The 22,104-nt window shown below is 43.9% G+C and overlaps 1 protein-coding gene across 2 annotated transcripts; it reads left to right on the top strand.

The window, feature by feature from the left end:
- The first annotated feature begins 6,538 nt into the window (after positions 1 to 6,538).
- Positions 6,539 to 13,929, top strand: LOC107746337 (alpha-1,3-mannosyl-glycoprotein 4-beta-N-acetylglucosaminyltransferase C-like). 2 transcript variants are annotated; one of them, XM_016560489.1, is made up of 4 exons: positions 6,539 to 6,816; positions 8,478 to 8,592; positions 10,858 to 10,972; positions 12,614 to 13,929. In XM_016560489.1, exons 2-4 carry the CDS (start codon positions 8,491 to 8,493, stop codon positions 13,759 to 13,761), a joined length of 1,365 nt encoding a protein of 454 aa, XP_016415975.1. In that variant the 5' UTR covers positions 6,539 to 6,816; positions 8,478 to 8,490; the 3' UTR covers positions 13,762 to 13,929. The 2 variants fall into 2 exon arrangements, with proteins under 2 accessions (XP_016415975.1, XP_016415976.1); XM_016560490.1 differs by having other exon boundaries at positions 8,481 to 8,592.
- The last annotated feature ends 8,175 nt before the right edge of the window (positions 13,930 to 22,104 follow it).

Genomic DNA, 22,104 nt, shown 5'->3' on the forward strand with positions numbered 1-22,104 from the left:
CAGTTGAAATGTTGCGGGAAGCCGCCGTGGCTCGTGTGCCGTTACCAGATCCCTGCGTGTCGGCGCACCGCCATCTCACCAAACTTAGCGACCTAGATGATATAGAAGCTTACCTGCACACGTTTGAAGTAGTGGCCACCCGAGAGAGTTGGGATCGACGGGAGTGGGCCCGTCTCCTAGCCCCCTTCCTGACCGGGGAAGCGCAATGAGCCTATTTTGCGTTAACTCCTCCCGAGAGCGAAGACTACGGCACAGTCAAGCGGGAAATCCTAGCCCGAGTGGGGCTGTCCCCCATCTGTGCCGCACATCAGTTCTGGACTTGGACGTATGAGGAAAACGTACCAGTGAGGGTACAGGCCACCCGGTTGTCCTGCATTGCGCATCTGTGGCTGCTCGTAGATGAACCCTCGGCCGCCCAGGTTGCCGAGAGAGTGGTGGTGGACCGCCTGCTCTGCGCGCTTCCCAGTCGGTATAGGAACCCAGTGGGAATGCGTAACCTGAATAGCCTGGCTGAGCTGCTGGAAGCAGTCGAGCTGGCAGAAGCGGCTTTCGCGAGAGATGCTGGAGAGAGGGCGGTAGCCAACCCCCGGAGGGCAAACCCCATTTGGCGACCACCGGAGGGCACCTCAAGGCCAGTAAGCAGACCTGGCGGCCCCGCCCCGGCCGACGAACCCATGCCCATGGAACCTGCCCTAGTAGCTGCACGGACATGGTTGGCTGGTTGTATAGTACACCGCCCTGTTATCCCCGGGGCTCCCGAGCGGCGGATTGTTATCAATGGGAGACCAGTCACGGCGACTCTCGACTCTGGCAGTGCCATCACGCTGGTGCAGCCCGGGGTGGTACGGCCCCGGGCCCGAGGAAAAGCCACCATCCCAATTACCTGCGTGCACGGGGATACTCGGCAGGTACCCGCCCGCCAAGTCACCATCTCCGCTCCATCAGGAGCCTGGGCCCTGGAGGTGGGCGTCATCCCGGATCTCCCCGTGCCGGTTATTCTCGGGAGGGATTGGCCGGGGTTTGAACAGCTGCTCGCCGCCACGATACCTCAAGCCAACAGGGGGCTCCGCCGACCGGACTGCCGGGAACGGAACAGCAGAGTTCGCCAGCCAGCCCTAATGGCCAATGAAAGTGAGCGCGAGGGTGAGTCCCAGCCTGGTACCAATAACCCATTTCTAAATCTCTATCAACAGATAACCTCTGGGGGCTCGTTTGGTAGAGAACAGCGTGAGGATGACCGGCTGCGGAATTGCTGGCACCAAGTGCGGATAGTCGACGGAGAGGTCAGACAGCCCGCGCCTCACCCCGTGCCTTACTTCCTGGTCCAAAATGGTCTCCTTTACTGTGCCGCCCCGAGGCAGGGGAAGGAAAAGTTACTATTGGTGGTGCCCAAAACGAAGACGGCTACAGTTATTGAGCTGGCCCACACCCACCCGATGGCTGGTCATCTGGGGGCCGCCAATACCATACAAAGGATCCGTGATCGCTTCCATTGGCCAGGTTTAGAAGCTGAGGTGAAACGCTTCTGCCAAAGCTGCCCTATCTGTCAGCGCACCACTCCAGCGCGGCCTCCCCCCAGCCCACTCATTCCTCTCCCTATAATTGAGGTGCCCTTCGAGCGCATTGGGATGGACCTCGTAGGGCCCCTGCCGAAGTCCGCCCGGGGCCATGAGCACATTCTGTTGATAGTGGATTATGCTACCCGGTATCCCGAAGCAGTGCCCCTCCGCAAAGCCACGGCCAAGGCCATAGCCAAGGAACTGTTCATGCTCTTCAGTCGGGTGGGCATCCCCTCCGAGATCCTGACTGACCAGGGAACCCCGTTTATGTCTCGATTGATGAGTGATTTCTTCCTCTATCGCCAGTCGGCGAGCCTCCGGTAACTAGGAGTGATTGAACTAGGAGTGATTGAAGCATCTCGTAGCCCCTGGTCCAGCCCCATCGTCATGGTCCCAAAGCCCGATGGATCGCTCCGCTTCTGCAACGACTTCTGCCCCAGTAGCAGCACAGACATGGTTGGCTGGTTGTATAGTACACCGCTCTGTGACCCCCGGGGCTCCCGAGCGGCGGATTGTTATCAATGGGAGACCAGTCACGGCGACTCTCGACTCCGGCAGCGCCATCACGCTGGTGCAGCCCGGGGTGGTACGGCCCCGGGCCCGAGGAAAAGCCACCATCCCAATTACCTGCGTGCATGGGGATACTCGGCAGGTACACGCCCACCAAGTCACCATCTCCGCTCCATCAGGAGCCTGGGCCCTGGAGGTTGGCGTCGTCCCGGATCTCCCCGTGCCAGTTCTTCTCGGGAGGGATTGGCCAAGGTTTGAACAGCTGCTCGCCGCCACGATTCCTCCGGCCAGTAGGGGGCTCCGCCGACCGGACCGCCGGGAACGGAACAGCAGGGTTCGCCAGCCAGCCCTAATGGCCAATGAAAGTGAGCGCGAGGGTGAGTCCCAGCCTGGTACCAATAACCCATTTCTAAATCTCTATCAACAGATAACCTCTGGGGGCTCGTTTGGTAGAGAACAGCGTGAGGATGACCTGCTACGGAATTGCTGGCACCAAGTGCGGATAGTCGACGGAGAGGTCAGACAGCCCGCGCCTCACCCCGTACCTTACTTCCTGGTCTCCTTTACTGTGCCGCCCCGAGGCGGGGTGAGGAAAAATTACTATTGGTGGTGCCCAAAATGAAGACGGCTACAGTTATTGAGCTGGCCCACACCCACCCGATGGCTGGTCATCTGGGGACCGCCAATACCATACAAAGGATCCGTGATTGCTTTCATTGGCCAGGTTTAGAAGCTGAGGTGAAACGCTTCTGCCAGAGCTGCCCTATTTGTCAGCGCACCACTCCAGCGCGGCCTCCCCTCAGCCCACTCATTCCTCTCCCTATAATTGAGGTGCCCTTCGAGCGCATTGGGATGGACCTCGTAGGGCCCCTGCCGAAGTCCGCCCGGGGCCATGAGCACATTCTGGTGATAGTGGATTATGCTACCCGGTATCCCGAAGCAGTGCCCCTCCGCAAAGCCACGGCCAAGGCCATAGCCAAGGAACTGTTCATGCTCTTCAGTCGGGTGGGCATACCCTCCGAGATCCTGACTGACCAGGGAACCCCGTTTATGTCTCGACTGATGTCAGACCTCTGTCACCTTCTCAAAGTCAAGCAGCTACGGACGTCGGTCTATCATCCACAAACAGTCGGCCTGGTGGAGCGGTTTAACCAGACCTTAAAACGGATGTTGCGACCAGTGGTGGCAGAAGATGGGCGCGACTGGGACTTGATGCTGCCGTACGTGCTCTTTGGAATCCGGGAAGTGCCCCAGACCTCCACCGGATTTACCCCGTTTGAGCTCCTCTTCGGCCGCCAATCACGGGGTCTTCTCGACGTGGCCCGTCAGGCCTGGGAGCAACAACCAGCCCCCCAACGGTCAGTCATTGAGCACGTACAGGAGATGCGGGAGCGGATCGATCGTGTGATGCCCCTTGTGAAAGAACACCTCGCCGAGGCCCAGCGTGCCCAAAAACGGTGGTATGACCGGCCCGCGCAGCCCAGAGAGTTTCAGCAAGGGGATCAGGTGCTGTCACGGAAAGGGTAGGCCCAGTCACCTACAGGGTGCGTCAGCCGGGACGTCGACACGAGGAAAAGATTTACCACCTCAATCTGTTGAAGAAGTGGACAGCGCCCCTTCCCCAGGTAGCAGCGCTGGCACAAACCGGTTCCCCCGTAGTGCACCTAGGTGAGCAGCTGTCCGCACCCCAGAAGAAAGACCTCACCTCCCTGGTCAGTCAGTTCCCAGATGTGTTTGACGAATGGCCCGGGCGGACCAAAGTCATCCAGCACGACATCCGCACCCCTCCCGGAGTAATTGTGCGGCAGAGGCCCTACAGGTTACCGGAGGCTCGCCGGCTGGCTATAGAGGAAGAAATCACTCGGATGCGCCAACTAGGAGTGATAGAAGCGTCTCGTAGGCCCTGGTCCAGCCCCATCATCATGGTCCCAAAGCCCGACGGATCGTTCCGCTTCTGCAACGACTTCCGTCGCCTAAATGAAGTGTCCTCCTTCAACAGCTACCCCATGCCTCGAGTGGATGAACTCCTAGACCGACTCGGCAGGGCCCGATTCATCTCTACCCTGGATCTAATTAAGGGCTACTGGCAGGTGCCCCTCTCCCCAGGGTCCCGAGAAAAGACGGCCTTCAGTACCTCTAGTGGCCACTGGCAGTACTGCGTTACACGGGGCACCTGCCACGTTCCAACGCATGATGGATGTCCTGCTGAGGCCCCACCAGGAGTATGCGGCGGCCTACCTCGACGATGTTGTCATCTACTCTGAGAGCTGGGAGGACCACCTTGTCAGATTGCGGAGCATCCTGGAGGAGTTACAGCGGGCTGGACTTACGGCTAACCCTAAGAAATGCCATCTCGGACTGTCAGAGGCTAAGTACCTGGGTTACCGGGTCGGACGAGGACTGGTCCAACCTCAACAGGAGAAAGTCGAGGTCGTCCGGAAAGCAACACGCCCGACAACAAAGTCCCAGGTACGTGCCTTCTTAGGGTTAGCCGGTTATTACAGATGCTTCATCCCAAATTTCTCCTCTGTTGCCAGTCCACTGACCGACCTGACCAAAAAGGGGCAGCCGGAAAAAATAAGGTGGAGCCAGGAAGCAGAGACAGCATTCCAGACCCTCAAGGAGGCGCTTTCCTCGTCTCCGGTCCTTCATGATTTCGGCCACCCCTTCATCCTCCAGACGGACGCCTCCGACACAGGGCTGGGAGCCGTGCTGTTACAAATAAAAAAGGGAGAGGAGCACCCCGTCGTGTATATTAGCCGCAAACTCAGCCCAGCGGAAACCAGGCACGCCACAGTGGAAAGGGAGGCTCTAGCCATTAAGTGGGCAGTCCTGGAGTTGAGGTATTACCTCCTGGGAAGAAGTTTCATGCTAGTCACGGATCACGCTGCTCTCCAATGGATGGCCAGGGCAAAGGAGACCAATGCCCGAGTCACTCTGTGGTTCCTGGCACTCCAGGACTTCCACTTCAGAGTACAACATCGGGCTGGAGCCTCCCATGGAAACGCCGATGGGCTGTCTCGGATGTGGTCAGGATGGGCAGGTCGGTCAGTTAATATCTCCCCCCTCCATCGTCAGCACCTGCACATCATTAAGAGGAGGATATATAAAGGAAGAGATGGGAAGGAGGTTGAGCTTCGCCTCCGATTATGCAGGACGCTAACTGTGTGCTCTTTGTTTGTTGCAGAGACCAGCGGCTGACGATCGGCCTTCCCCACACGTTCACCCTGGTTCACCCACCCCTCTACAGGACTGCCCTGCAGCACCGAGCACGCCTTCACCATAGTATTCACCTTGTTTTGATTCACCATTTGCAATTGTCACAATAAAACACCCTCCGGGGTTTTTTCAACAGCTATTTGTGTCTGTGAACTCCCTCTCCCAGCCACAAGTAATAGTTAGGGTCACTGTGAACAGGAATCAATTGAAAGAATGAGCAAACCTATAAAGCAAAGATTTTTATGAGTGTTTGAAAATGGGTAATGGTGCAACTGCTAGAATGCACTTCGTTTTTTGGAGTAATTTTGTCATTAATTTTCTCCAAAACTATACAGTAAAATTACTTGAAAAGTTATACAGTAATAGTCAGGGTGACTGTGAACTTGAATCAACTGGAAGAATGAGCAAACCTATTAAGGAAAGCTTTTTACAAGTAAGTGCTTTTTATGAGAAAGTGTGAGAATGCACATTAAGTTTTGGAGTGATTTGGAGTGTACAATAGATTTAACTTGAAAATGAATACAGTAATAGTCAGGGTCACCGTAAACAAGTATCAGATTAAAGGTGTACACAGACACACACACACACACACATGTCTGGTCAGCTATCTTTGTGGGGACTGTACAAAAAAATTATGTATTTACAAACATTAATCCATTGTTCAAGAAAAAATCCTGAAATTGTATTATTTATGTCATGATATAAATTAGCAATAAATAAATATTCTGATGTTGCTTTATGGTCCTTTTAGGGTTAAATTACTTTTTATGCAGACATATTTTGGGTCACCGTGAACAGCAATCTATTGAAAATATCAGCAAAAGTCTAAAGGAAACGCCTTTATGACAGCTTCTTTACATACATTTTGACCGCTCCCCAGCACCCATACCGTAAGTGCGCGCTTAGACGCGCAGCCAAAAAAGTGCGGCTGGCTTGACCGTGTATTTTCAAGACGCGGCTGGCTTGACCGCAGTAGCGAAAGAGGTGTTTCAACTCAAATGTATATACAGTAACACAATGTAATAGGCTAATAAAGAAAAGGCGTTACATTTATTTATTTAACCATTTGTTTGTTTGTTAGATATGTATGTCTTGCCATGATGTAAGCTAATTAAATTACTAAAGAAAGTCTATAATGAAGCCAAGAGATCAAAATCAGTTTGAAACTCTTTTAATTCATGACACATTAATTTCCCCGATGGTGATCCCTATGACTGAGGAGGAAATGACACCAGCTGAACTACCTACCTGACAAGTTGCATCCAACCTTTGCCCGCTTGACATTTAAGCGATCAGCAGCACTCATGACAGCAGCGCTCGAGGATCATCATCATCTGGATAAACGCGCAGCACACTTCACTGAAGGGAATAAAGACCGAATCAAAGTCTAAGAGCGACTGAAGGACACTAGGAAGTGAATTAACTCGTGTGAACTCCTCCAGAGACGCGCGATTCTCTCGCTTTACATACAATATCATTTTGAATGTTGATTTTTTTTCTGCTGTACAAGGTTATAGGTGATATAAAGGTAAGTGGACTGTATATGAACTGGGTGTTAAAATCTACACTGCTTATCTAGACAGTTTGCAAGTATATCCGTTTTCCATACTTTCGATTTGATTATTATTGATAATACTATCTACTACTACTACTACTACTCAGAGGCGGACAAAGTACTCAACTCCATTTCTTGAGTGAAAGTACAGATACTGCTGGTCAAACATTACTCCATTATAAAGGCTTAAGTATGGTCATGTTAGACTGATCCTTTCACCTGTCCTGTAAAACCTGATAGAGGCTTTTAAACAAAACAACTGCCATAACTTGTTTAAGTTGCAAACGAACCTGGATTTAAGGAACGTAGTGTCATTGAGTCCAGGCTCACACACATTCAGTACCTAACAGACTAAAACCAGTTTGCCTGGTTTACTCTCTTCATTCTCTGCTATTACTTGTTGTGCTCAGAATTAACAACAAATGATGCATCACTGTAACCAGGTGTGCTTTCATTCAATGCAAATAGAGCACATAATGGTAAACGTGCGGAAGCAAAGTTCACTTTGCTCACGAGGAAAGGTCAGGCCTGTTTCAAAATGCATGCTTTTTCAGTATACTGGGGTTATAATACATAATGACAAAAACAACATTTAGTCATTCCTTTACTACACAGCCAGCTCTCAATCACTTTTTAGGATTTTTGAAAGTATTTCCTTTTTATATCACTGGGTTTTCAAATTAAAATAATACATATCAATTGTTCATTAAAACAGCAATAACTTAGCTTAAATCAACTTTCAGACTTAAAACTTGATCTTATTACAGTCTACGCTACATAAAATATTTTTGGAAGTTACAATAGAAAGCAAACAGTGACATGCTGGGGAAAAAAACATGTTTATATTAAAGCACTTGCAGTTAAAATCTATGGAGCAAGACATTTCGGAGGGGTTAAAACTGGAAATGTGCAGGCAGCTTATGTTTTTGATAACACGCTTTTATGAATTGCCCTCTACAAAATGTATTATTTGAGCTGTAAAGCTGTTTAAATCGTCCTTGTGGTGATGCTACTTTTCTAACCAGACCAGTACAGTAATTCCTGCAGGGGAATATTATATAATCATGTACTTGTTTTATCAAGTGAAAGTTGCCAGGGTCCTGGCTTTACATGACAGGAGAAATATTGGATATAAAATGAGTAAGCTATTGTGTCACTCAATGAGTTCTGAAAATGAATATGCTATGTTTCTCAGCACAGTTCAGTATTAAACAGTGAAAGTCTCAGATTCATGATAAAAAACAATAACAACAACAACCAACAACACTGAATTTTGCATTCTTAGAATAAATCAGATTGTATTGACTTTTGCTGATATGCAATACTTATTAATAATAAATATGTTCATATTCACAGACATATTAATCTACTATTAAATTGCTACTTTTCCCTATCCTTGTAGATGGCGACCTACTAGTTTGAGAAGCACTATTCTGCTGCTCTAAATGACAGTGTTGAATGTGTGAGCTGAATGGTTAATAATCGGCCATTAATTATTCAAACTGTGTCATGTGAATAATTGAACAATGCAGCTACTGATTATAGACAATCAAACATATTGGAAAAACAGCATTTGGAGGTACAAGTGAAGCTCATCATGTGTATTTAATGTTGGTGCCTGTGTGTCTTAACAGAAGAAGGTGTGTGATGAGATGCCATCTGAAAAACCTCTTCCTCCTAGTGGCTGGTCTTCTCATTTTGACCAGGGTCTACATCTACATGCAGAAAGCAGAATCGGGAAGCCTCAAGGTATTAGCTTGTGCTAATAGCATGATTATTAAATATTGAGACTTAAAGAGATAGTTCACCCCAGAAAAACCAACCTTCTGTTATCATTCACACACACACTTGTGTCACTCCAAACCTGATTATCTTTTATCTGCAGAACAGAAAAAAGGTTTTGTTTACCACTGAATTGCATTGTATACGGGTGATTCTATAATTGGAGATACATTTGGCATTGCAGAAAGTTAAGAAAAAAAACTTTTCACTAACAGATTTTTTTTCAGTATGTTATTGAAAACATATTTAATTTTAATAATTCAGTGCTTGCCAAACACAAGTTACTTCCTTTTTTTACTTTTAATGAAAAAACAAATGTCTTTATGGTATTGTTTGTCAACTCTGTTACAGACAAATTAGCCAATGTGTAGAAATAACAATAAATCATAACAGGAAAAATCCTTCTTGTTTCATTAGACAAACAGTCCTTGCATTCCATCACTTGAAACTGAGATAATATAACAGAGTTGACGCAAGATTTACGGACACACATTTTTATAAGAAATACGTTTTTTTTTTTTAGATATAATGTTGTAGAATTAGGTAAATGACTCTTTAGGGCTTTTATAAATAAAATGAATGAAATATTACCAAAAGAAAAGTACAATAAAATATTTTGATTACACAATGATACATGACGGAAAAAATGCACTGACTAATTCGAACAACAAGAAATCCAGATTTTCAGCTATTTAAGACACTTTTTGCAAAAAAGATTATATTGTTATGGACTGTAACATCTCGTAATTCATAACAATGAGTAACACAGTATTAAAATAATCAAAAATATAACCATTTGAAAAAAGCAGAAACAAAATAATGACTACGGACACCAAATGTACCTGCAATTATAGAATCACTCACAGGCTAAAAACATATTTTATGTTCCACAAATGAAAGAAGGAATGTCAAACAAGTTTGGAATGGGATTAGGTTGAGGAAATAATGAGAGGGTTTTCATTTTTTGGGTGAAGTATCCTTTTAAGAATCTTAAAAATCAGAAAAATGGTTCATTGTGTTGTATGTACTCAGACAATGTTAGTTTCAGACTGTGGCACACCACAAGTTGCCCTTGTTCCGTTCATAGCTCTTTGGAGTTTCCTGTACATTTGAGTCATACTGTTAATTTTCTACATCAACTTGGATTACAGCATCTCTCACAATGGACTATTTCCCATGACATTACATTAGGTTTGAAAGTGTTGTAATATGCTGAACATTAACAGGCAGTTTAAGAGAACAGTGAACTGGATTGCGTATGCTGCGGAGACTGTAACACTGTGACAGTATTTGTATGAATTCGATAACAAAATAATAAAGCAAGTCACACTGTATTTTAAACAAAGAAGCGCAAGCACGCGTTTGAAACTAAACATTTCACAAAAACATTTGTTTCTTTCTTTTTCATAACAAAATGTATGAAGTATCAAGACAAAAACGACATATCTTTTCCTGACTGTTACTTCTGAAAAGGTTTAATTCATATACAGCGAGTCTTCTGCACAATGTGACTTTGCTGCAGCCTGAAATTGAACTGCTGGTTTGGTCTGGCCAGAGGAGAACTGGCCCCCCGACTGAGCCTGGTTTCTCCCAAGGTTTTTTCTCCATTCTGTCACCGATGGAGTTTTGGTTCCTTGCCGCTGTCGCCTCTGGCTTGCTTAGTTGGGGACACTTCATTTCCAGCGATATTGTTGACTTGATTGCAAATGATTGCAAAGATACTATTTAAACTGAACTGAGCTGAATGGAGGCATCACTGAATTCAATGATGAACTGTCTTTAACTGGAAAATTAGTGTTTACTATTGTCATTTTGCATTATTGACACACTATTTTCCTAATTAATGCTGTTCAGTTGCTTTGACACAATCTGTATTGTTAAAAGCGCTATATAAATAAAGGTGACTTGACTTGACTTGACTTGACTTGACAGTACACAGCTTTTGAAATGGTCGTCGGTGATCAAAATAACCAGCCAAATGTTGAACTTCCTGACATGTTTGTAGTTCTCTATACTTTCTGAAAAAAGGGTACAAAAGCTGTCACTGCAGTGGTACCTTTCAAAAGGTACACTTTTGTACCCTTTTTACCCCTAAAAGGTGCATAGTAGTACCTCTAGTGTACATACAGTATTAGTAACGTTTGAAGGGTAACGCCATAGTGACAGACTCTGGACCTTTATTTCCTTTTAGTTCTGAGCAGATTAATTATTATTTTATTTTTTTTGCAACAGGTGTCACAGACCTGGATCTGGGATAAGGAGACTTGGATGGAAGATATCAAAGGCCATTACCTGCATTTCAATGTTTCCATTAAAGTTCTGGCAGGAGTTTTCCAGCAGTCCAAGAGTGAGTTATCTGTTTACATCTACATGCATGTAGATCTGATCAGTGGTGTCTAACACACATAAGCCTGAAGGACTTGATTAGCTGGATCAGTTGCATTTACTTAGGGTTTTAAGATCAACTTTGCAAGGGTTTGGCCCTCCCAGAATTGAGTTTCACATCCCTGATGTAGATGTTTTGTTTTTGGAGCAACAGATCTAGAAGATAATGCTACAGCATCACTAAAGGAATTGCAATTAAATGTGATGTCCCTTTTTTTAATGCTGCATAAATAATCATATTTATGCAAAATAATCATATTTATGCAGTGCAGCCTATGCCTATGCACACAATACTAACAGTGCAAGAGCATGTGGCAAGATCAACTCATTAAAGGGACTTGTTTTGCAAGCAGTGACGACAGAATCAGTGTAGTAAAAAGAGTATAATGCAAGTTATGGGAACATACATATACATGGACTCATATACACTGAACAAAATTATAAACGCAACACTTTTGTTTTTGCCCCCATTTTTCATGAGCTGAACTCAAAGATCTAAGACTTTTTCTATGTACACAAAAGGCCTATTTCTCTCAAATATTGTTCACAAATCTGTCTAAATCTGTGTTAGTGAGCACTTCTCCTTTGCCAAGATAATCCATCCACCTCACAGGTGAGGCACTTCGATGTTCGGCAATCTGCATTTTGAGTTGTCTGCTAGTTTTACCCACGTAACAGAGTCCACACGGGCAGCACAGCACATAAATAACATTAGAGGTCTTACAAGAAATCGTTCCTCTGATCTTAAAAGATTTCCCAGTACAGGGATGCTTAAAAGTTTGTATTTTGTAGGTAAAATTACATTGTTGACAACCTCCACACTTATAGTTACCTGAAGGAATGTTACTCAAAAAATGTGTTGGCTGAGAAACAGATAAATCAGCCCTGACCAGCATATTACGTAAGTTTGGAGGTCTCTTAAAGACTACCCAAGGTGGTTTAGCAAAAATTGTGTGCCAAATAGGATCATTGTCAACAATGTACCAATGTTTCTGAATTATGCCTTTGATATCTTTAGCTAGTGGAGAACACTGAATAAAACAATTCTTGACAAAACAATCCTGTTGAGAACTGCTACTGAAGCGATCTATTGCAGATTGTGTCCACTCCTCCTTATATGTGACACTGGAGCACAAAACCAATCTTAAGTCGCTGGGGCATTTTGTACATTTCCTACTGTAAATATATAAAAACTTAAATTTTTTAATAGTAATATGCATTGCTAAGAACTTAATTTGGACAACTTTAAAGGCGGTTTTCTAAATATTTTGATTTTTTTTGCACCCTCAGATTCCAGATTTTTTAATAGTTGTATCTCAGCCAAATATTGTCCTATCATAACAAACCATACAATAATGGAAAGATTATTTAATCAGTTTTCAGATGATGCATAAATCTCAATTTTGAAAAATTGACCCTTATGACTGGTTTTGTGCTCCAGGGTCACATAATCCCTCAACTATTTGCCAGTGGAGCAAGAAAAAACTTAACTTTGAATATTTTATCTGAAAAACAAGGCAAAATCTTGAATAAGAATTTGTGAGCCCAATGAAACCCAGAAAACAACTTTATATTCACACCCTTGTGTTTCATCATTTTTCAGAGTACCTGACGGTGGGCCTCTCATCTGTGGAGAGGGAAAAGGGCAGTTATCTTCAGGACACTCTTCAGTCAATCTACTCTGCCTCCTCAGAAGAAGAGCTGGACCAAATGGTTGTGGTCGTCCTTCTCGCTGACTTTGATGTGAGCTGGATCCAGCAGACATTAGAGAAAATTACAAATGAATTCCACACGCGGCTGTCCAAGGGTCAACTTCTGGTCATCCATGCCAATGAAGACAACTATCCTCCCCTCACAGGACTGAAGAGGAACTTCAACGACGCTTCTGACCGCGTGTCCTTCCGTTCGAAGCAAAATGTGGACTACTCCTATTTGGTCCATTTTAGCAGTAATCTCTCCCAATACTATGTCATGCTGGAGGATGATGTGAGCTGTTCGAAGAACTTTCTCTCCAGTATGCGTGAGCACATCCATTCGATGACCAACTCAAAGTGGGTAACATTAGAATTCTCCAAGTTGGGCTACATTGGAAAACTCTATCAGTGCAGAGATCTGCCCATTCTAGCCCGATTCCTTTATAATTTCTACCAAGAGATGCCCTGCGACTTCCTGCTGTCGCATTTTCACCGATTGTTGATGCAGGATAAAGTCATACGTTTCCGCCCATCTCTGTTTCAGCACATGGGCACTTACTCGTCATTTAAGGGGACGTTCAATCATCTCAAGGACGAGGACTTTGTTGAAGAAGTTGCTGATAACCCTCCAGCAGACATTAGCACGAATATTGAAATTTATCAGACCAATACAGTCGACAAAGCTTACAGCCAGGGCTTAGAGTATTTCTGGGGTGTATCACCTATTGGCACAGAAAACTACATTTTAGTGGTCTTTCATGAACCTGTTATCATCTCACATGTCCAAATACATACAGGATTGGATGGGAAAGATGAGCTGGTCTATGCTGATGTGGAACTTGGAAAAACGCTGGTGAAAAAGCAGTTGGAGGTGGAGTGCTCCGGATTTGACAAGCTGGGTTCTCTTCAGCAAGGCCAGTTTAATGAACCAGCAGTCCAGAAACTTGTGCCGGCAACCGTGGCATGTTTACGAATCCGAGTCACTGCAGCCCAACCGAGCTGGGTTGTTGTACGCAAGATCCAGGTTTGGACTGTTAAAGATGGCCAAACCATGTGAAATAATTCTGGTGTGAATTCCTTATCATTACTTACAAAGGCTTGAATCTTTAATATAGACACGTTTAGTAATCTGTATGTGAGGATACAAGCGTGAGGGCGTGAGTTACACCACATAAAATAATAATATAAATATTCTTAAAATAAGATACATATACTTAGGCATACTATATTTTCTTTAGGAAGCTATATTTAAATTACATTTATTTTTTCATATAACATATTTTGTTGTTAATAATAGAAATAAAATACAATGCATTTTAATACATTTAAATAAACTTAATTTTAACTTTAAAACAAGTAAAAGAAACCTTTCTTTGTTAACTTTTTGCAAGGTTTCCCAATATGTACATATTAAATTTCATAGAAATAGGGTTAGTGAAATAAGGGTTAAAAAAAATCAGGCACACTGAAGTAATATTTTGAATTAACTTTATTTTTATATTTTCTGTTTTCATTTGAATTTAAGGTAAAGGTTTAGTAATGTTGTTGGGTGTTTTGTCAATTTTATTATTATTTTAATAAATATGTCTGTATAATGTTTATTAAGTTTTAGTTTTAGCTTATTGAGTTCTTATTTTAGTACTTCAGCTTTAAACAAAAATGAGAAACGTTGACTTGACAACCAGCTAAAATAGAGCATTTTACAGTCAAAGTATTTAGATTTACAAGCCTTTAAAAATAGGGGATGGTTTGTAAAGATCATTCTGCCCCCTAGGGGTGATAACTTTGAAATACAATTCCCTAGTTCAAGCACTCCAAACACTTATGAGGGCAAAAGTGCTGATACTAGTTTACATTCAACACACACACACACACACACACACACACACACACACACTCTCCAAACACTTTTGAGGGCAAAAGTGCTGATACTAGTTTATATTCAACACACACACACACACACACACACACACACCCACACATGTTGTGTATTCATCACGTTATGGGGACATTCCATAGGCGTAATGGTTTTTATACTGTACAAACTGTATGTGCTACTGCCCTACACCAACCCTACCCCTAAACCTACCCCTTACAGGAAACTTTGTGCAAGCAAACTTTCTCAAAAAAACTCATTCTGTATGATTTATAAGCTTGTTTCCTCATGGGGACCACAAAAATGTCCCCACAAGGTCAAAATGTTCTGGTATTACTATCCTTGTGGGGACATTTGGTCCCCATAACGTGATGAATACCAGGTGCACACACACACACACACACACACACACACACACGCGCGCGCACACACACACACACACACACACTAATTTAAATTTGCTCAGTATTTGGGGAAAATTATGCATTTTATACCAATATATCATGTTGTGTTGCATTTATCTAGTTTCTGACAATTATATCAGCACGTTTGGTTTATCAAACCTCACACACGTGGTATTAGCATTTGTTGAGTGCGATTATGTTCTCACTTCCTCAGGGGAGGACAGTAAGAAAGAGCATCTGTACATGTACATGCTATAGTTCAGAGATAATTGAACAGTTCAGCATCACAAACTGATATTTTCACTCTATGATTATGAGTGTGTGTTCTCTGTCAGTTAGATTGTCTTTTTGGTTTTGTTTTATTTTGTTTTGCATTTCCATTTTAATACTTTTTCCATAATTTTGCTAAACTGTATACTCAACTGTTTTTTTGTGACAGCCAATTAAACTAGTTTCATGTTGCTCACAATACTCACATTGTCAGATACTTTCAACTCAAATCAATATTTCATGTCAATTTATGTTCTTATTGTTTATTGTGGCAGTGTAATTAGCAGGATCATTTGCAGTCTATCAGTCATTATTGCAAAATAAACCACTTCAGAATGGTTCTCCACATTGCATTATGGGTCTAAATTGAGATAATGACATGCTAACTGTACTGGGTTGCCCTTATGAAATATATATTATTTTATCTACACTATAGTATATACTATTGTACATATCTGAAACCACTAGTGAAAATGCTTTTACTTTGCATTTGTATAACTTAAATTGTATAATCTGTTTTTAGAAAATACAAGATAATCATAACAATTTGAATGTAAAATATTTATTCATTTTACATCATAATGTTCCTTTGTTTTCATACATTATTATATATAAATTATATATATATAGCGGGGTCAGAGAGGGAAAGAGGAGTGCAGACACGCAAGCCGTTCAACTCGGGGGGTGTGTTTATTTCTTGTGCAATAGATAAAGTGGAAATCCTGGAGGATCAGGAACCATCTGGTAACCCTCGTGTTGGTATCCTTTGCTTTGGACATCCATTGGAGTGGTGCATGATTGGTTACCAGGGTGAAGGAGTGCCCTAGGAGGTATAGTGTAGCTCCAGGATGGCCCATTTATAGCCAGCGCTTACTTTTCGATCACTGCATACCAGGTCTCCAGGGCCGTAAGTTTCCAGCTGATGTACGTCACTGGATGTTCTTCTCCACTGATAGTCTGGGATAAGACTGCTCCTAGCCTGGTATCGGAGGCGTCAGTGTAGAGAGTGAAGGGTTGAGAGAAGTCTGGAGTGTGGAGCACCAGGGAGGAAGATGAAGCAGCTTTTAGGTTTTAGAATTCTTCCTCTGCTGCTGGGCTCCACTGCACCTTGTTGCGCTGGCCTTTATTTGTTAGGTTTGTGAGGGGAGAAGCCAAAGATGAGAAGCCCAGTATGAAACAGCGGTAGTACCTGGTCAACCCCAGAAAGGCATGTACCTGTTTCTTTGACATGGGCCTGGGACATTCACGGATTGCTCTTACCTTGTCTTCCTGTGGGAGGATGAGGCCTCTGCCAATTTACCCCAAGTAACGTGCTTCGGAGAGACCCAGGTGACATTTGGCAGTCAGCCCAGCCCAACGCAGCGCTGATAGCACCTCCCTCAGCCGAGTCAGATGGTCTTCCCAGTTGTCTGAGTGGATGACTACATCATCCAGATACGCGGCGGCATACTGTTGGTGGGGCTTCAGAGCCACATCCATCAACCTCTGGAAGGTTGTTGGAACCCGATACTGCCAGTGCCCTGAGAGAGTGTTGAAAGTGGTCTTCTGCTTGGAATCTGCGGACCTGCTAATATCCTTTTGTGAGATCTAGAATGGATATGTACCGGGCCCTCCCTGGCTGCTTGAGGGTCGCAGGGACATGAGCTCCTTTCGCTGATCACTGATTGGGTGCGAGCTGGTTCCGAGGTCCACCACGGGTTCATCCTTCTATGCTAACCGGGCCGTGGCAGGGGGTGCTGCGACCCACTGCTTCAAGAGGTTGATGTGATAAATCTGCTTTAGCCTTCGTCTTCCAGGTTGGCCCAGATGGTAGTTCACAGGGCAACATGCTCAACAGTATAGGGACCCTTCCAAGAGGTGTGGAACTTGCAGACAGTGTCAGGGATCTAGATGAGGACCTTTTCTCTAAGTTGGAACTCATGGGGTTGCTTACAGTTGTAGCGTCTGGACCAATCAGACACACCATTTTTCATTTGATTTAACAAATCAATTATTCATTAGATTAACAAACATTCACAGACCCCTCACCCAATAAACATACTGGGTGCCAAGATGTCTGTGAACGAGGCCCAGGACACTGGTTACCATGGTATTTATAATTAATTATAACTAGTTATGATTAATCATTCATATTTCCCCATGAGCTGATTCGCTACACAGTCATATAGGCATTGTTGGGCCTGCTGGGACTTGAGCAGATGTTCCCTTACCAGAGTCATTACTCGGTCGATTCTTTCTCTCATACTGGGGACTTGCTCAACGGTGGATGAAGGAGTGCCCTAGGAGGTAGGAGCGTAGCTCCAGGATGGCCCATTTTATTACTTTTCGATCACTGTGTACCAGGTCTCCGGGTCCGTAAGTTTCCAAGCAATAGGGAGAAGGCTGTTGCTCCCAGGCTTCTTTGGCGATGTCCAGTAGCCCTAGTAGTAGGAAGTATCCCTGGAAGTAGGCTTCCAAAGAGCAATTCAAAGGAGGTGAAACCAGTGGAAGCCTGGGTACTTCTCTTATTCCAAAGAGCACGTACGGCAGCATTCGGTCCCAATCACAGCCATCCTCAGCAACCACCCTCTTCAACATCGGTTTGAAAATCCGATTAAAACACTCCACTAACCCATCAGTCTGGGGGTAGTAGACTGAGGTTCGAATATGTTTCACCTTTAGCAATTTGCAGAGATCGGCCATTATCCAGGAGACGGAGGGGATCCATTGGTCTGTGAGGATCTCTGTAGGGATCCCCACCCAGCTACACAACAGAAAGAGCTCTTGAGCAATAGCTGCTGTGGTTGCCCGTCTGAGGGGGGTGGCCTCTGGGTAGCGGGTGGCATAGTTGACAATTACTAGAATGTGCTTGTGGTCCCGAGCCAACTTGAGCAGCAGTCCTACAAGATCCATTCCGATCTGCGTGAACTGCACTTCAATAACAGGAAGTGGCACCACTGGGGCTGGGGCTGGCTTCTGAGGGGAGGTTCTTTGGCACACAGGATAGGCTTGGCAGAAATGTCACACCTCTGCACTGATGCCCGGCCAGAGAAAATGCCTGGTGGCCACACAATACAACAAGCCGTTCTTTACCACGAAGTGTGGAGAGCGTTGGGGGGAAGGCAGATGGTCTTTTCCCTCCACAACTCTGATCTGCTTCCAGCAGTGTCTGAGTCAGTCATCCTCACGCTGCTCACAGACCAGGGACCCCCATCAAAACCTGCTGGAATAGATCAGAAAATACATCCAGGTTGTTGTTTGTTGACTCACCCACTCTATCGCTTTCCGAGGCAAAGTATCCCAGGCGTTAATTTCGTTAACAAAAAGTATGATGAAAAATGTTTGTTGATGAACTTTTTTCCCATGACTAAGACGAGAAGATGACAAGACGACAATAAGGTCAATAAACGATAACTGTGACTATATTAACATGCAATATCGTTGATGAAAAAAGACGAGACTAAAATGTATTTTAAAAATATAAAACTATACCAAAATTTATTTTAATTTTCGCCAAAAAAGGAGACAAAATAGTATTGTGGACTGCTGTACACGCCTCTACTACACAAGCTTTCAAGTGTGCGATTGCCAGATATCAAGAGTTCAAATCTGCAAATCAGAGCTTCTCTGTTAAAAGGATACATTTTCTGCCCAGTGTTTTGCTTATTTTTTGCAATCTGGCAACCATGCGCACGCGCTCGTTCTTCATTGCAGAAGCACCGACGATGATCTGGAAACACCGACAAACAAGTAAACTGGAGTTTAGCGATCTCCATGTGAGATGTTCAGCTTAAATTAAAGTGTCATTCAGCCAGTCTGTGTTCTGTCATGAGATCTCGACTATTTTGTTTTTGGTTGCTGAATAAATGCACTTACTCAACCGCTGTTGTTTTAATAGAGAAACATTATTGCAATTTAGAATTACTATTAGGAATTTTACATTTAAAATAATTTTTGTCTGTTTTTGCCAGTTTAAAAGGATACATTTTCTGCCCAGTGTTTTGCTTATTTTTTGCAATCTGGCAACCATGCGCACGCGCTCGTTCTTCATTGCAGAAGCACCGACGATGATCTGGAAACACCGACAAACAAGTAAACTGGAGTTTAGCGATCTCCATGTGAGATGTTCAGCTTAAATTAAAGTGTCATTCAGCCAGTCTGTGTTCTGTCATGAGATCTCGACTATTTTGTTTTTGGTTGCTGAATAAATGCACTTACTCAACCGCTGTTGTTTTAATAGAGAAACATTATTGCAATTTAGAATTACTATTAGGAATTTTACATTTAAAATAATTTTTGTCTGTTTTTGCCAGTTTTAATAATGCAGACAGAGAGAAATATCTTTGATATGAAGTCTTTGATATGAATTTATATATTAAATAGCCTAAATCAGTACACTAGATGAGGTAAAATAAACCATGTGTATGAGTCCACATTCTATTGATTTATGCTTATTGGTGAAAGTGCAATACTTGAAATGTAAAAATAAACTTATCAAATGACAACAAACTTTTCGATTATAATTTTGAGCAAAAAAAAAAAAAAAAAGAGATCAGTTTAATTATTATACAGCATGACGAAAATGTGACAAAAACTTTTCAAGTGACTAAAACTAGACTAAACAAAAACAGGACAAGGTTGACTGAATGTGATAACTAAAATGTACATTTGGCACCAGGACTAAGACTAATTTAAAAGACTAAGACTCAATTAAAAATGGCTGACAACATTAACACTACCATGCGTCCACATAATTTTCTGATTCCTGGGGGTCCTTTTTAGTGGGCAGGCTGCTCAGGTCATCTCAGAAATGTGTCTAGCCCCAGCCAGTCTCTTCCCAATAGTAGAGGGACAGGAACATCCTTAATTACACCCACTTTGATGGACCAGGTACCTGGGGCAGCTGAAATGGAGAAGTGCATGCAGGGACATACCTGGTGTCACTGTGGACACAGGTGATGGGAAGTAGTGCCTGGCCTGCCTTTCCTGATCCAAGGAGCTGGGGTTGGACCAAGCTCACGCTGCTTCCCTGTGTCAAGAATGGCCCGAACAGGTCGACCGTTGATTTGAACCTCTCACTCTGGGCCACCATCTGGGACGTTGTGATGTACAATGTAGCACGCCATCTAGGCTCTACCTGCTGGTGGATGTGAGTTTGTGGGCATACTTCCCCTGGGGTCTGCCAGGCTCACTGTCCTGGGGTTCCCTTCCACAATGTGTCTCTCCCCTGTGACCCTCCGGGCAAATGGGGGAACTCTCTCCCCTGAATCCCTGGCAAGTGCAGCTTCTGAGAGTTCTACCACCTCCACTAGGTCATTCATGGTATGTGGGTTAGTGAGACAGACAGGGCGGCGATGAGGATGAGGCAAAGCACGCGACAGGTGGTCAACGGTGACCCTCTCTACCACTTCTTCCGGGGTTGCCTGGTCGGGCAATAGCCAAATTTGACAAAGCTTCGACACATATGGGTACCCTGGGTTCGAAGTTCCACTTGTGCACTTTCTGTGCCGTGCACAAGGGAACAGTCCTTTTCAAGCAAGGATCTCCCTCTTCAGTGTGACATAATCAGCAGGATCGTCGAGGGGGAAGGAATAATACACCCACTGTGGCTCGCCATTAGCAACGAGTCCAGGAGACATGCCCACTCACCACGGGCCCATTCTTCTCATTCTGCGATGACCTCAAAGGTGTGACGATAGGCTTCTACGGCATCCTGATCTGTCATTTTATGGAAGATTTGTAGTGCTGAAGCTCTTGGCTCGAGAGGTGTGATCCGGGCGGTCATCCATCCGTAGGCACATAAGCTCCCAGACACTTGGTTTTGGCCAGCCATCAACTGTTCTGACAGCTACTGCTGCCGCACAGAGACCTCAGCAAGGTGGCGGATGATTTCTCCCACACTGGGGGGCTTTGTGTCACTGGGGAAAGAGGAGTGCAGACACGCAAGTCATTCAGCCTGGAGGGTGCGTTTATTTCTTGTGCAATAGTGAGAACAAACGAAGGGTTGGTGCTCTTAGGCTTCTGCTTTGAAAGTGCAGGAGAAGGTGGAGTGAAGATGACAAACTTCAGCCAGACAGCAGGGATCAAGCTTGACCAGCGGAGAGTTTTCCCAATTCTTCCAGGTTCTTTCTCATTAATCACTCTCTGTAAGGAGGAAAGGCAAACAGAAGACATACAGACATTAGCAAATGTCTGGGAAAGCTAGACCAAGGCTGATCAAAATACAGAAATATTACTACAATTAACAATTAAAATAATTGTTTCATTTTGAATGAAATTTTACAATTCCAAAGGTTTAGGGTAAGAGTGATTAAAAAAAAGAAATTAACACTTTTTTTCCGGCGAGGATGCTTTAAATTTGTCAAAAGTGGCAGTAAGGACACTTAAAATGTTACAATATAAAATGTTTTTTTTTTAAACTTTCTATTTATCAAAGAATCCTGAAAAAAAAAAAAATCTCATGATTTTATGGAAGCCCGTTTCCGCCACTAAATAAAAAATAAAACAAGGTAATTGCGACTTTTTATCTCACAATTCTGACTTTTTTTTTTCTCAGAATTGTGTGATATAAACTCGCAATTCTGACTTTTTTCTCGGAATTGTGAGTTTATATATTTATTCTGAGAAAAAACGTCATAATTGCAGATGTAAACTCGCAATTGTGAGAAAAAAAAATCAGAATTGCGAGTTATAAAGTCAGAATTGCGAGATATAAACTTGCAGTTCCGAGAAAAAAAGTCAGAATTATGAGTTTATATCTCGCAATTCTGACTTTATAACTCGCAATTGTTTGTTATAAAGTCAGAATTGCAAGATATGAGCTCGCAATTCTGAGAAAAAAAAGTCAGAATTGTGAGATAAAAAGTCACAA

Source organism: Sinocyclocheilus rhinocerous, unplaced genomic scaffold (assembly GCF_001515625.1).
Source record: "Sinocyclocheilus rhinocerous isolate Xijiao unplaced genomic scaffold, SAMN03320098_v1.1 scaffold2393, whole genome shotgun sequence".
NCBI classification, from domain to species: Eukaryota; Metazoa; Chordata; class Actinopteri; order Cypriniformes; family Cyprinidae; genus Sinocyclocheilus; species Sinocyclocheilus rhinocerous.